Source organism: Dermacentor silvarum, chromosome 8, assembly GCF_013339745.2.
Source record: "Dermacentor silvarum isolate Dsil-2018 chromosome 8, BIME_Dsil_1.4, whole genome shotgun sequence".
Lineage (NCBI taxonomy): Eukaryota > Metazoa > Arthropoda > Arachnida > Ixodida > Ixodidae > Dermacentor > Dermacentor silvarum.
In genome coordinates, this window is record NC_051161.1 from 142,866,643 (window position 1) to 142,882,942 (window position 16,300).

At 47.3% G+C, this 16,300-nt stretch overlaps 1 protein-coding gene and 1 long non-coding RNA gene across 2 annotated transcripts; one reads left to right on the forward strand and one right to left on the reverse strand.

The window, feature by feature from the left end:
• Nucleotides 1-10,505: 10,505 nt before the first annotated feature.
• LOC125947412 (uncharacterized) lies at nucleotides 10,506-14,055 on the forward strand. Its single transcript, XM_049672082.1, has 3 exons — nucleotides 10,506-11,056; nucleotides 11,116-11,215; nucleotides 12,082-14,055. Exons 1-3 carry the CDS (start codon nucleotides 10,809-10,811, stop codon nucleotides 12,223-12,225), a joined length of 492 nt encoding a protein of 163 aa, XP_049528039.1. The 5' UTR covers nucleotides 10,506-10,808; the 3' UTR covers nucleotides 12,226-14,055.
• Nucleotides 11,704-15,803, reverse strand: LOC125947413 (uncharacterized). Its single transcript, XR_007468272.1, has 2 exons — nucleotides 14,158-15,803; nucleotides 11,704-12,201 (listed from the first exon to the last, which is right to left on the reverse strand). It is a non-coding gene; the product is annotated as an uncharacterized LOC125947413 (long non-coding RNA).
• Between the last annotated feature and the right edge of the window lie 497 nt (nucleotides 15,804-16,300).

Genomic DNA, 16,300 nt, shown 5'->3' on the forward strand with positions numbered 1-16,300 from the left:
TCTTTTAATGTAATAAAAAGACATGCACGTTATAATATAATTGACCTCTCTTTATTAGGACCAAGTAATACGTGCGTTTTGTAATTTAAAAACGTTTTGAAGTTTAAATTTGTTTTGAAGTACGCAACGGCGGTTCCCTATGCATGGCGTACGCAAACAGCTGTTCGGTTGTTCAGCGCTGTGTGTTGTCTCATGTTTCTTCTATGTGTCGCTCTGCCTGCGCTACACCAAATTGCAAGATGACCTTTCATACAGCTACCCTCACCGCATATGCAGTGTTCGGAATTCGGCAGCAGCGACGTCGTCATGTCAGCGCAACGAGATCCTCGCGCTACCCGTGCTCAGCGTCCGCTTCTGGAGAAATGATGCGTGTATATCGCTCGTGATTCGCATAAGCGGTGCCTGCTCCTGACCATATTCTTGCACCAAACACAGCAACAATCGCCATTCCGAAAGCCCACGTCTGCCCCTGAAGGAAGCCGCAAATGATTTGTGTGTGATTACTGAAGGTGGAATAGAAATTGTGTTGTGAAATTCAACCTCGGCGCTAGCCTGCCTGTTCGTCCATCGCGGCGTGTGTGCTGTGATTATATATAGATGTCCTCTCTGAATATTTCTAGGGGCGCAAAAGCAGACACATAAATTTTTTTGAAAAGAGCTACCGTAATTTGTGCAGCAACTTGTGCATGGCATCGTAGAATTCCTAAAGACACGCCTGTCGTCTACCTTGTTGTGTGTCTCGCGCTGTTAGTATACTTTGAACCTCCAACAAGAAGGCTATATCAATACTTATTATGCATAATGCAAGAATGTAGGCCCACGGCATGCTGGCAGGCGCACTTGCCGTAGGGTTTTCCCCCTTCCTTCACGCCTCTCACGGTTAGCCTGTATTGTGCAAAGAAATATCATTAGTATATTATTATCAATGTTATTAAATTTTATAGTTCCTTCACTGTAATTTTTAGCAATCACTCAGATTTCTTAAGCTAGTCATGTGTTTAACCAGTATCAGATCAACATTTCTGAAATATGCTAATGGGAGTCCTTCCAAACTAGATTACTCAGGCAAAGTAAGAAAGTACAAAGGAAAGCCTCAATGTACAGCATCTCAAGTACAGCATCAGCGATCTTAGATAATATCTGCTTGTCCACCCCCCATGACTTTGAGATTATTTTTTTCACCAGGTGTAGAATTTGGGTCCAGGCGTGGCATAATTGTTTCACCCACATGCTGGTTCTGCCATCTTGGTCTTATATTAGCTGAGGATTTGCAGATGTTGACTTGTGGGTATATTTGTCCAGCTATGTAAAGCACAATGTGCAACCTGGGGTAGTTTTTGATTCTAGTGATATTTCCAACGTCGATGTCAGCCAACTTATCAGAAATCAAGAAAGCAAGTCTGCAATGTTGTCGAGAGCTTGTTGCATCGTTCTCGATTCCTGTGTGAGATCGCTTTCCCATAGACTGTAGTACTTCTTGTAGGATGCCCGTAAGGTTGGTGTGGGCGGGCCAAATATACCTCGAACTCTCATCTGAAATTTTCTGTCTTTCAAAAAGATTACGGTTGAACGTAAGTGCTCTACCACAAATTTTCTTGCTCAGCGTTCCTCCTATTAGAGTAGCATAAGGCACTGTATTAAAAGCCATCGTGATGTTGATATCAATGGTTTGCAACGTATTTGCACGTAGCGCAGGAGCACTAGCAAATTAATGTTCACTAGCAACCTGGGACTTGTCCGTTGGTCCGGGGTGTTGGCTGGTTTCGGGATTGGTACTACTATACCTGTGTTACTACACAGCCAGATCGTTCTTACAAATATAAAGCTTGCAAGATCATTCTTGCAAACTATAATGTTGGAATGTGTCCTTTCACTCGAGTGTAGCGAGTCACTTATCATTTAACGATCACTTATTTTTGAACCAGCCTGGCTTCCGGGAGAACTTGCGAAACGCAGTTAGTCAAATGCTATATGTTGATTGTGTTAAAGGCTATGGCAAGGCACAGCAAAAATGCTTCATCTTCGAAATGAAAGCAATTGCCATTGATTCCTCTGTGATTCTACTGGACAGCAGCGTTTCTTTGAAGCCATGTTCATTACATTGTTCGCAGCCGCAGAACATCCTCTCATGTTCCAGTGCATTAAGGAGTTCGTTAAGCAATAATGCTTATTGTTTTGCCTATATATCAATGATATGCCTGATGGCTTTTCATCTACTGTGCATAAGTTTATCGATGATTGTTTGATAAACAAAGTTCATGGTGCAATGACATATCATGTAATGCACATTGCTTTTTCGATTATTGTGTGATATATTGGTAAGTTGCCATTTCACGGTACTTTGCAGCACAACGTGGACAAACTAATAAATTCTTGGTGTACTATATGGCTTATAAGTATCAATACTTCGACGAGCAAGCGCTCGACTTTGCTACTAGGAAAAGCTCTCCAGGGCTAGTGTATCAATACTGTTCCTTTGATAAATATTTGGGTGTTCTTCTCACTTGCTCATTAAGCGATACTTAACAGCCTGCCAGCTCTACATCTCTACATTGGGGTGCCTTTGCCATCCTTTGTGCACCTCTTAAAAGTGTGAGTTGCCTTGAAATTTTTAATTAGGTCAGAGCTTGAATATGCATCCATAATAAAAATTCTCATTCAGAAACCCTGACAAATTGTTTAAAACCTTTACAAAACAAAGCAGCTCGTCTTATTCTTCAATCAAAATCAATTTAAATTCTGGGGTTCTACGTGCCATATTCACGATCTGATTATGAGGCACGCCATAGTGGGGGACTCGGGATTAATTTTGTCAACTTGGTGTTCTTTGCTGTGCACTCGATGCACAGCACACAGGTGGTTTTGCAGTTTGCACCAGTTAAAATGTGGCCGCAGCGGCCGGGATTACGTCCCGAGACTTCGTGCTTAGCAGCGCAATGCCATAACCACTAAGCCTAGACGACGGGTACAATTTTATTTTTGCCTTTTACATCAGGCAAGGCAGTGTTTGCTGTAAAGGAGGCTCTGTCTACAAGGTTTGCTGATAGATACTCTCTTCATTCTTTCGTAAGCAGTATTACACAATGCCCTCTAATAATGTTTCTGCTGCTTTCTGCCCCCTCATATATGCCAGAAGGGACAACTCTTGAAGGTTTTCTTTCTGCTGTGTGCATGATGAAGTAATTATGTCTTTTGACTTTTATACAGAGTTTGTCCGGACGGGGTTTGTCCGGAAAGTAGTGAATTTAAAAAAAAGCTTTATTCACAATTTTGACACATCAACTTGATAGTTTTCAAAATATACCGCTTGTGCATCAACACAGCGTTTCCATCGACTCTGCCGATCACTGAAGGCTCCCCGGAACGCAGGAACTGGAATGCTCTTCAGCTGCCTTGTTACGCCCTCTTGAATTCGATTGGAGACCCAGATTCGAGACCCTCGAGGGTCTCGAATCTGGCAGCCTTGATGTCATTAGGTAGCATGCGAGGGTTTATTAGCCACGTGCCTGCTCTCCCAAGATCACGTGTATCGTGACGCCATCGGGCTAAAAAGGATGTTCCACATCCGCCCACCATGGTTCTGAGTGGCGCTGGCTAACACTCCTAGGGCTAGATCTAGTAAACATAAATACCCAAGTTAGTGGACGAATTGATGGCCGTCGCCGTAGCCCAATTGGTAGTGCAACGCACGCGTACTGCGGAGGTTGCGGGTTCGGCTCCCGCCGGCGACAAGTTATCTTTTCGTCCACTTTCATTTCCCTTTTCATTATTTTCTACATTCCAATTTCAACTACACTTAATTTCCCCGATGATTTCCTTGGCTTCGTTGTCTGTTGGCTTTACGTGGTTATGACTAATAAAATCGAGCCCCTCGGTTCTCAAGCGAGCGCTTGGGCGTACAAAGAACGCGCGGACGACACAAGCAACCAGAGAACAGCGTCTGCAAGCGGCGTCGCGTCGCCGTTTTTTTTTTTTTTTGCGATAGCTTGCCTTTTCTGGGGGAATTAAGTCCAACAGGTTTCGGTGGTGGGGTTCCGAGATCCAACTACCTGCATCCGGTGGCCGACCTGGGGTGTTCCACATCGAAGCAAGTACTTCTGCCGGAGGGCGTGTAGAGAGGGGCAAGTCCCGAGGAGGTGCCCAATGTCCACCTCGCAGACATGAGCGGGACAGAAGGGGCAGGAGTCGGTGACATCGTACTGTGCCGGCCACGACCAGGTTACCTCAGGGGTAAAGGCGACACGGAGGCGTAACCTTCGTAGCAAGACCTCTTCCCAGAGTGCTAAGCCACCAGGGAGGTCGGTGCCACACGGCGGGAGAAGTGCTGGCGTGGCGCACCGAAGGGTTTCTTTTTCTGCGCGGAGCCTTGTCTCCGGAGAGGTGGGGGCCGATTGAAGGGGACGAGGAGTTTTGTTGCGACTTGCTTCATCTACCAAGGCTTGTGTGGGATGTGCATTTCGACGTATCCAATGTACACGTACTGTAACGGAGAAGTGGTCAAGTGTGTCCTGAATCTCCTATGCTAAAACGTCGGAATTCAGAACACAAGGCAGATTACGGATGGCGGCCGAGAAATCAGTGATGATGTCAATGTGCCTAATAGACGGCAAAAGGAGCGGACAAAGGATGGATATTGCGTCTCGAACGGCCAAGAGCTCCACCTGTGTCGACGGCCTGGCAGGGGAGCAAGCGTACGAGCAGATTGCTATTTCTGTCAATATTTCCGGACAAGCGATAGCCGAGGTGACGTGATCCTCGCTCACACTAGCGTCGACATACGCTACATGTCTGCAGAAAGAGTTTTTACTGGCAGTTGATGCGCTATTTGCCGTCACACTGGACACCGAGGTGGCCAACGGATCGTGTGTGTATGCAAGTCATAGGCCGATTGTCCATAACTTGCTGATATAGCCACAGTGGTCTAGGCGGGCAGGAATCGCGAGGTAACACCGAACCATCTGCCGTATACTTCTCCAGGGCTTCGGCTTCAGGGATATTATGGCACTTTATGGAACTAGCTTGGCGGCGCTGCAGTGGTGAACTAGTTCATCAAGCGTATTTAACTGCGCTTCGGCCTGAAGGGTGGGAATGAGAGTAAGTTGTGGAAGGCCCGTAATAGGGAGTTTTAGTATAGCGGAAAACGCTTACGTTAGCGTTAGCGTGCGACGCAACGCTAACGTAAAGAAAGGCTGCACTGCGCGGTACAAGGTAGTGTTTTAGAATAGCGGAACGGAGCAAAACGCTAACGCTAACGCAAATACACTTGGGCGCCATCTCGAGGCGGATACAGCAAACATGAGCAAACCTTCTCGTTAAGCCTACTCCGCCGCTAATCGAGAACGTATATCGAAAACAAGGCATATTTGTCACCTGCACGCTGCTGTCGAAGCATCATCACACAAATCTAAAGCAAACACGAGCATTAGTGGGGAACGAATGAGCCAAACAGTGCAGGCCGACGACTCGATAGATCCGAAGTGGACGGCTCTCGCTTCAACAGGCGCCGCCGTCTTGCCCTACGTACGGAATCCCTTGCGTGCGTTAGCGTTGAACGCTATAGTCCGGAAATAGCGTACGTACGTAAGAGTTCTGGCTACGTTTACGTTCTGCGCATGCGCAGTTTGCAGCACGAACGCTAACGCTAAATCCTTGCGTTTGCTGTTTTCCGCTATACTAAAACTCCTTAATAACACGCATGTCTGCTCGGTTGATAGATTCCAATCGGTCCCACTTTACCTGTGTCATGTAATGAAACTGGGCTTGGTATATCAATCTTGGCTGTAACACAGTATGTATGAGGAGATGGTGGTTGTAGCACCACCTGACTTTTGAGAAATCCGGCGGATGAGGTGGAGCATTTGGGACGCCTTCTGACGTGCTATGCGAATCCAGGGGCCGGCAGAGCCGTAATCATACAGGTCAAGACCGAGGACTCGGAGTGAGCTGACGACTGGAATTCTGCTTCCGGCAGAAAAAAGGCGATAGGGGTGGTACGTGTTATACGCACGGCGACCGCGCGCATTCGCGACGGGAAGTAGAGCCGTCTTTTGAGGCAACAACGTTAGTCCCACGAAAGAACACCATTTATCTCTAATTATCAGAGCGAACTGTAAACTTGTGGCTTGAATTTGGAGAGACGGGTGGACGGACCAGACTGCGATGTCATCCGCATTAATGAGTGCGTGCAGGTCAGCAATGTCATCCAAGCGCCATGCCAAGGGCAGGAGGCTAATGTTGAAAAGTGTGGGAGCTAGCACTGACTCTTGCGGTACACCGTATTTGCTTCGTCAAAGTGATGCCCTCTCCCTCACGCTCTCCCCTCACCTAGGTGACCTACTTTCGCGCGTCACTCAATCATTTCGGATTTCCCGTGATGCGTTGGTTGTTATACCAACAGGAGATTAAACCGATGAACACAATTTTCTGTCCTGAAGTATAGCGTCGTACCGCCGATAGGTATCCCCTGCTGTCACCGGGCCCATCGGCGCGCACCGTTGCTATACTTTATCTGGTCGATCGTGTCTAGCAAGCAAGCCGAGAAGTGTCCCCAAATATAGAGTATTTATCTTACACCGTGATCTGCAACCACCGGCTTCAATGGGAACAGCCACATATCATCATCAGCTGAGTTCAACGCCGGCAGCGCGCCGCGCGCGTTTTATCGCTAGTGTGCATGGAGCTTTCTATGGCGATGATCGCTCCGAGATAGCGCCAGAGTAGCGCGCGTCGTCTGTTCACCCATAACGCCATCGATAAGGCATGCGGCGAGCGCGTCAACACAAAGCTCTGCATGAACGGAGGTCTGTCTGCGACGGCTGCTCTGAATCGTAAGTGTCCGTGAATTTTTAACATGACGGCTTGCGCGAATTACTTCCTGCCACAGATGTAACGAATAGGGAGCCTACATGCCACGCCGTTTTAGGGTTGTGACAACACCAACATTTTGACCGCTATTTACCGCCAAATTTCGTGGGTAGCCATTTTGGTCCCCAGTCTTTCTGCTGTTTTTTGTCACGCTCTGATGTACTCATGTTGGCACGCGATCTATTAAATTTCTTTAATTTAGTTTTGCGCCAATGCGCACAGGAAACCTGCATACATATTTGATATACTAGTTGCCTTTTCATTTTATTTTAACACATCAAACTTACTTTTCTAGTGCACGTCATACGGCACATATGAAGCAACAAGTTATAAGGCACGATGGCGGGCTCGTGGTAGGATTATCTCACGCCAAGAATGCGAACTGCATTGAGCATTGTCGTTGCCTTCCAGTTATACATGATATATAAAGGGTACTTTTCCAAGTGTGCTGTAATAAAGACTGTCCTTACTAGTCTGTTTAACTAAAACGTAGACGTGCCGTGTACGGCGCTCAGACGCACCATTTGTCTCTGGCTGCTGAGGCCAAAGTTTATTAAAATAGGTTAATTAATTTCACGTCACCAAGGATGGCGGGAAATGTGAGCCGCTATTCTGGACATTCCGCCATTTTCTTCGAGGCGTGACGTAGGCGCGACGCTTACAAAATGGCGCCGATAGCCCCGTTTCGCTTTCGTAACGTGACGCAAATTTGACGTTTCGCCTAAGAAACTGTAATGTAGGCATTGAACATAGCGTGGTTGATAAAGCAAAACAGTTTTCCTCCCCAGTGAAAATAAAGCAGCTAGCTCAAAGCGTACGATTATTCGATCAAAATCGTTTCTCGCTTCCGTCGTCTGCATGCGCGCAGGCTGTCGTCTGCTTCATTAGCTAGGATGCGTGTCCTCGGGAAACGGAATGAGTCATCGCATATTGGCGCGCACGCGCTTGCTTTCTACCTTGAGACAATATACGCGACCTGCCAGTGATGAACAGCGCCCGCTCTAGGCCGCGTTATCGCTATCTCGTGATCCGCAAGTGACTCAGCCCGAATCGTCTGGCTGAGAAGCGGCCGAATATCATCGATAGCGTTGCGCGCGCCACAGGTATCCGCTTGAGCGACGCAAACGCCGGCACTGCCATCTCTTGTGCACTTCGCTGCTTACTCGCACCACGAGAGGAAACTTCAAGGCGCCGTCTTGCGTACATTTCTTTTTGTAAATTAAAAAGTCACCGTTGTCATAGCCTTTGATCACGCGAAAAGTCATTAATATTGATTACAATACAAACACAATAGTGAAAAGTGCGAAATGTCGCAAAAAGTTTGCTATTTTCAACCAATATTATTTCAAATAAACGTGTTTTTAATAGAAATGATGGTTCAAAACACAAATGCCAACACCACCCGAGAGCGATGCAAATGCTATGAGCACGCGTTGTGAACAAAAGATTTTCATGGCCCCAAATGACAGGGAAAATGCGGCGATACGCATGCCTCTCGACTGACACTGCATATGGCCGCTCATTACCATAATTCGCGCGGCTCGTCGCACCACAAATTATGGCGGAAAATCTGTGCAATGGCGGCCCAGCGCAACGTCACGCAACGTCAAATTGACGTTTACGAAATGGCCCTTCCTGTGACGCTCTTCACGGGATATTCTTTCAGCCAATCAACAACTGACATGCCGGCTATCTTGAAACGCCACCACATATTCGCGAAATTGCAGATGCATTCCACGGGCTTCTGCACGCTACCGTACACTTTCTTTTTAAAGCGCTAAAGTCGCAATATAGGTGCCAAGGACCACACAAAAGTATTAGTCGATAAAATTTGCAGCTCCACGTCACGTTTCGGCATTCTGACGAAAACGCAAAATAGCATTTTGCAAAACTTCCGTTTCCCGGCACAAATTTCAAAACACGTGACCTCTGGACAACCAATGAGACAGCCAAGATGGCGGATAATGGCGGCCGTGTAGCCGCCATGCGTGTCCAGAGCCGCTATTCTGGACATTCCGCCATTTTCTTCTAGGCGTGACGTAGGCGCGACGCTTACAAAATGGCGCTCATGGCCCCGTTTTGCTTTCGTAACGTGACGCAAATTTGACGTTTCGCCTAAGAAACTGTAATGTAGGCATTTAAACTAGCGTGGTTGATAAAGCAAAACAGTTTTCCTCCCCAGTAAAAATAAAGCAGCTAGCTCAAAGCGTACAATTATTCCATCAAAATCGTTTCTCGCTTCCGTCGTCTGCATGCGCGCAGGCTGTCGTCTGCTTCATTAGCTAGGATGCGTGTCCTCGGGAAACGGAATGAGTCATCGTATATTGGCGCCCACGCGCTTGCTTTCTACCTTGAGACAACATACGCGACCTGCCAGTGAGGATCGGCGCACGCTCTAGGCCGCGTTATCGCTATCTCGTGAACCGTAAGTCACTCAGCCCGACTCGGCTAGCTGAGAAGCGGCCGAATATCATCGATAGCGTTGCGCGCGCCTCAGGTATCCGCTTGAGCGACGCAAGCGCCGGCACTGCCATCTCTTGTGCACTTCGCTGCTTACTCGAACCGCGAGAGGAAACTTCAAGGCGCCGCCTTGCGTACATTTCTTTTTATAAATTAAAAAGTCACCGTTGTCATAGCTTTTAATGACGCGAAAAGTCATTAACATTAATTACAATACAAACGCAATAGTGAAAAGTGCAAAATCTCGCAGAAAGTTTGCTAGTTTCAAACAATATTATTTCAAATAAACGTGTTTTTAATAAAAATGATGGTGCAAAACACAAATGCTAACACCACCCGAGAGCGATGCAAATGCTATGAGCACGCGTTGTGAACAAAAGATTTTTATGACCCGAAATGACAGGGAAAATGCGGCGATACGCATGCCTCTCCACTGTCATTGCATATGGCCGCTCATTACCATAATTCGCGTGGCTCGTCGCACCACAAATTATGGCGGAAAATCTCTGCAATGGCGGCCGAGCGCAACGTCACGCAACGTCAAATTGACGTTTACGAAACAGCCCTTCCTGTGACGCTCTTCACAGGATATTCCTTCAGCCAATCAGCAAGCTGACATGCCGGCTATCTTGGAACGCCACCACGTATTCGCGAAATTACAGATGCATTGCACGAGCTTCTGCACGCTACCGTCCACTTTCTTTTCAAAGCGTTAAAGTCGCAATAGAGGTGCCAAGGACCACAAAAAAGTATTAGTCGATAAAGTTTGCAGCTCCACGTCATGTTTCATCATTCTGACGAAAACGCAAAATTGCATTTAGCAAAACTTCCGTTTCCCGGCACAAATTTCAAAACACGTGACCTCTGGACAGCCAATAAGACAGCCAAGATGGCGGATAATGGCGGCCGTGCAGCCGCCATGCGTGTCCAGAATAGAGCCTCAGAACAGAGCCTGTGGTCTGTCGGCGCGTGTTTCGCCATTTGGGGCGCGATCTTGTACGCGTTCCAAAATGGAACGGAGGCGGTTCGTTCTTTACGTCACGAAATAGGCGGTCCGCCATGTTCGCGAGGACGAGAGGAAGCAAAGAGCCAATGAGCGAAGTGGACGCCTGCGTCACGCTTTTGACGTCTGCTTGGGGACCGTATAACATACTTAGAAACGTTTCTAACATGTTGAGAAATATCTGGCTATTATGAATGAGTAGCAAAATGTGTTGGTGTTGCTTTTCAAAGATTCAGTTTGGAATGCGGAACGAGTTAAACAAATTATTGCGGTTAATGTCTTGAAATGGCGCTAGGTGGTGTCGCAATTTTGCGAAACGTTTAGTGGTGGCGCTATCCACTACCCCGTTTCAAGCAATGCTTGTATGCATGTCTCCACCACTATTAAAATTCAAACGGCGCGAGTTTTGAAGCGGTTGGTTCGGTCGAGCCGTTACGTGCGGAGAGCCATGTAGGAAAACGTGTCGGCTTCTGCACCCGTTATGGGACCGCGCGTTTCCGAGGGCCAGCGGGAGACGGTGCTCGCTTTTATGGAGCCGCATCTCCAGCTGGCTTTAAGATCCAGCGAGCTGGGGCCGGGCTTCAGCCTTGTCGACCGACGACGGCTGTGGCAGCAGCTGGCCGACGTGCTGAACGCGGAAGGGCCCGTTGTGAAAACGGTCGACCAGTGGAGGAAGCAGCAGGTCTACGAGGCCCGCCGCGATGCTACCGCTATAGCCCAAGAGCAAATGTGAGTGACCGTCGAATGGTCCGGGCGATTTGTCCTTCGACATTGGTGTGTATTTTCAGAAGCACTGGAGGGGGTCGCGCACCCGGCTTCCGGGGCCGAGTGCTCCAGCTGACGGGCGCGGTCCGCTTCCGTGGCGTCACCGACCTACCCTACCAAGAGGTAAGCACACTGCCGGCGTAATATCATGCGTTCCTGAACGGTGCCGACTTAGAGTTTGCCATTATCTGTAAGTGGTACCTTTAGCAGAACGCGACACTGTTGGTGAACAGGAAAATAGCGTCGGAAGCTTTAGGTTGGTAGATCCTTCGGTGTCATTTTACGTGAAGGACATAAATATTATTTATGCTCTGTTATCATAAGTGAATCATGAATCTGGAAAACAAGCCAACTTTTGATGTAAATAAGAAATATGCGTTGTATTAAGGACTCGGTATCCTATCTTGCCAACGATCAACAGCCGGGCAAAAGGTTGGTTGGCCCTGAAAAGGGTTGTTTGGTGGTAAGAGATGAATTTGAGTAGATGACTGAAAAGTAGTTCCAACAGGTCCTTGTCTGCCCAAACGAAGAGGGCATAGCTTGTACATGACGCGTGACACTGCCAAAGGATGCCATCAGGCCAGTGGCTCTTCAACAGAGAGAGAGAGAGAGAAATCACTTTTTTTTATTCTGCGATAAAAAATGCATCAGTGCCCTGAGTCCAGGGCGTCGCTTGCGGCATGCTTCAGCGCTAGGCCGATGAAGTCCCCAAGGAATCGTTGGTCGTGAAGGGTGGTTGCGGCGGTCAGCCACTCGGAGGAAGGGGTAGATGGGAGGGATGAAGGTTTGGGTAAGGGGGGTAGTTTTGGATGGCATTGCCATAGGATATGTGATGTGTTAGGAGGATAGACACTACAGTGGCTACAGCGAGGGAGGTGGGCAATTGTTGTGCACGTTGCAATTCTTGACAACAACAGCTTCCAGCGATGAGCTGGTTGCGAGTAATCAGCAACTCATATGAACAATTCCACCACAATTATTCATTTCAGGTGCTGCGAAGGATCGAACAATCCACCACCCGGCTCGCCATCGCGGCAGAGAGGACGGCAGCGGCTCAGGAGGGCATACTGGAGAAGGTGCGCTCCCTGGCACTAGTCGTAGCTGGCCACCTGCAACAAGAAAGGAGGAATTAATTTATTGTTTATTTTCACCTATTCAATTTCATTTTAGTCATTTATTGTTTTATGAGTTCAATTTATCTTGTTTATTTATTGTTCTTTGAGTTTTATATCTTCACTTTCATTTTATGCACTTATTGTTGCTTCATTTTGAGTTTTACTGTTTAAGTTTCATTGTTGCCTTGTATGAGTAATGCAGGAGGATTTTTTGGACGAAAGGTGTAATGCGTGCACCCATTTTTGTATCGTAGTATTTTCCTCTTTCTATTTATACTAATCCAGCTGCAACGCCAGCGTGCTTTCTTTTATTTACACATTTCGAAGACACTGGAATCATTACAAGTAGTTGTCGATTTCTGTGTATGGGTTTTGTACTGTGATATTTATATTGCTTCACTATGTTTTGTAGCTTACTGCACTCATTATGAAGCGTTACCGCATAGTGTTTGCACTGTGATATTTTCATTTCGGCACAGTGATGCTAAGGTACAACTACAATGTGGTCTTTTTTCAGAGCACCAAACTAGTCACTCTGCAAGTTGCATAGTTTCACAAATGAAAATGGCCATCATCATTGCACCACGCCGGTGATTGGTTTCCTCTAGTTTTCGTTCCAAGTGAGCAAGAATAAGTTTTAAGTGTAACACGTTCTGGGTGCTGTGAGATTGCAGAGCTAATTATTCATGTTGTATGTAATTTATGTTTCATCACAGCTGGCAAGTGCACTCACCTTTCTACAATTATGATTCACCTGTTCTTTAGCATCACACTGCAATTGCTGTCGAAAAATGAATGCTTCTGGTCAGTGACTCATAACACTGAGAAGGGAATGGACATACCTGTCAAAGTCATACTTTCTTGCAAGGTCACTTAAATGTAACTGCAAGTTTTATTTGCCGTGGTGAATACGAATTGTGTGATGCTCATGTTGCAATGTTCTCACATGCTTTGCTACGTGTAGCATGCTGTATGTACAAGGTTCATGATGTACAGAGGTCAACACTCATGTCTAGAACACACTTGCGAGGGCCAAAGCAGCCACCTAAGCTTAAGCCGACCACCAGGTCGATAAAAATCAATGGGAACTGTACATTTAGTCACGCAAGCTCACATACAGCAGATTTTGTGCCACATGTCGTCATCAGATTCGCCAGCGCAGTCCTGCAAACATGATTTGCGCGTTCTAGAGATGTGTGTTGGCCTCTGTACTTGTCGTCATAGCATGTAATAAAGTTGACCTTTGTATTTTTTGTGCTTTCACGTTAATTTACGTCTACCCATTTAGACATGATGTGACGAGTATAATGTCACAACACTCAGTGCTAGATTTTTTCTTTTGTGGTTGAATCCGCATTCATTACGCTTTACTTGCTTGCCTCGTCTGCGTATTCATGCTTGCGTGGAAGTTTTCATACACCTAGCACAAGAGGTGGCTAGCAAGCATATTGCATCGTTCCTACTAATGTACACCGAGCGCCCGAATGCACAGGATGTGGCGGTTGCGATCATTCTGGTGTGTTTTATGAAAATTATGCAAACCTGTGCAAGAGTCTCCGAGGTTTATGCAAACCTTGGAGCCTCTTGCACAGTGAAGAGGGTACAATTGTTTCCGAGTCCACGGCTGTGGCATTCTTTTTGAAGGATTTTTGTATAACTTTACTTCGTTTGTGTTTAAATTATCATAATCTGTCGGATGTTTCGATTTGGAAACATTGACCATCCGTATGGAGGGGTACTTGATGTGTATACAAGTTCTTTAATGTATTTTCCACTGTACAAACACAGCCTTGTGATAGCCTAGGGGCATTGCAATTTGTATAAATAAATTATGTATGTGTTATGAAAGCTCACCATTCCTGTGACATCAATATTCCTGTGACTATCAACAAAGTTGTTACCAACTAAAGTGCTCTGCCCTAGTTAGGGGTACACATTACGAATACTTACCAAGCAGAGACTCGCCAGGCTGCAGTTGTGCGGCGAGGCGCGTACACAGTGCATTATGCTGCCACATCCAAGAGTCGTGGCCCGAATCAGGGAGCCGGAGGTCCACAACAAGGATGCAAAGTTCCGAGTTGCACACCTGCAATGAGGAGCAATACAAAATAGCGCTGCAGATATGCTCAAAATCCCTTTTTGCCATTCATATGCAGAAAACAATACATACATTTACGCTGGTATAAGCAGCTACACTGTTTCACTCATAGGCGTGCACAGGGTTTCGCATTTGGGGCCCTTTGTGCGCACGCCTATGGTTTGCACTAAGTGATCGCTAAATGAAAACTTGGGGCACGAAATTGCGCAAGAACACCCATACACGCCAAATCCAGCCCATGCAATGGTTGTAAGTACTTCCCTGTTCAAAATGCTTCCATCGTATCTTCCCTATAGTGTATCGATTTTTGCTACGACTGCTGCCCATGTTCCTAAATACCTCCAAAATGCACAACTCCATTGTGTATGCACGCCAGAACGAAAACACAATTTTGGTACGGCAAACGGCTCATGCACAGAAACACATGGCACTCATCATTACCGCTGACATGTCAGACTTCAACGAGCTCGTACACAGTTCCCCGCATGTCCTCTTTTAATCGTTACATTACTAGTTATGCCAGCTTGGGCATTAAACTGAACAATTGCTACTATGGGCGAGTAAAAATGGCGACTACAGTTTGAAATAAAACATTCCAACGGTACTTACGACTATGACGTTGAGGGCGTAATAACCCTTCCTCGACATGAAGCTCGCCGTGTCGGCCGGGCTGAGTCCCTCTGGCTTCATAACGGCGATCAACGTGCCGTCGACGCACGCTAGCACGCCTGGAATGGCACCGCGTCGCGCAAACGCCGCCTTTGCCTCATCCTTGGCAGCCGGTGTCAATGAAAAGTCCACCAACTTTCTCCGGGCAGACACGGAAATGATGGCCTCCATCACCTCCTGGATGGTGTTGCTCGCGGCCGGCTGCGCCATGCCTATTTACTCCTCGCGACCAACGCTCCTCCGGAAGCTTCCAGTGCCGAAAAATCGCAGCGCGCACAACACCTTCCTTTCTGTGGAAAGGCCACTGGCTCGCTGGCATCCAATGATGGAGTCAAGCTCGTCGCACAAGCGACGCACTGTTCGTTTGGACAGACGAAAATATTGCCGGAACTCTTCCTCCGTCAACTCTTTAAATGCATCATCTACCTCGGGTCATCGTCTCTGCGCGACTGCAGCAGCCGCACAGGCGACACGAAAAGACACGGCAGAGAAAGAAAACGCCATTTTCTCCAACTGTTGGGATTCCCGATTTGGATTGAACCGGATACGAAAGAGGCTAACTGTCCCAAGCGCTTACGTTTTAATCCAATCCAAGTCGTCTGGTAGCCGTTCTAATCCGTTCTATCGAAACGGACGGACTCGGCAACCGTTCCGTTGCGTTCGTCCGTTAGCAGACGACACGGAATGATTGACAGCAGCAAGACGTCACGGTTCACGTCACAATTGACGTCATGGCGTTCGTCATGGTTCAAATTGACCAATCGTGTGCGGCTCGATGGAACGGAACGCCTCCGTTCCATTTTGGAACGCTTACAAGATCGCGCCCTTGGTGCCCCAGATTTAACCCGTCAATTTAGCTGGCGGCGGCAAGTACCCTTACAAAGGCTGTCACCACCATAAAACGGCGTTGCATGTTGGCTCCCTAGTAACGAATGTGACGTTCCGCCATCTAGGAGCGGTGAAGCGAAGTACTGGATTGTGACACTAACGAGCGCTGACAGGGAACGCTTCGGTATAGTAACAGAGCAGGGGAGTCTCCAACACTGTGCAGCCACAGAAAATTGAACCTCTGGCTAGAGTGACCTCTCTGGCTTCGTGACTTTGTAAACTCGTCACTTTCAACGTAGTGCTGTGTAATAAACAATAGAATAAACATTAATAGAACTGTCCGACGGCAATAGTCGAACCCAGGACCTCCAAGTACAGAAGGCCGACATTGAAACCATTACGCCACGGACGAATGCACCGACACGCGGCTTATAACGCCCTTATCAATTTCTCGCGGGCAAGTCAGCGCGTTGACACGCCTCGCGCGTTTCAACGCCG

What these genes read in the sequence shown, in the direction of transcription:
- LOC125947412 (XM_049672082.1), top strand. Translation starts at nt 10,809, where the DNA reads ATGGGACCGCGCGTTTCCGAGGGCCAGCGGGAGACGGTGCTCGCTTTT. An exon ending in GCTATAGCCCAAGAGCAAAT is followed by an intron (nt 11,057 to 11,115) that starts GTGAGTGACCGT and finishes GTGTATTTTCAG; the next exon opens with AAGCACTGGAGGGGGTCGCG. An exon ending in CCGACCTACCCTACCAAGAG is followed by an intron (nt 11,216 to 12,081) that starts GTAAGCACACTG and finishes TATTCATTTCAG; the next exon opens with GTGCTGCGAAGGATCGAACA.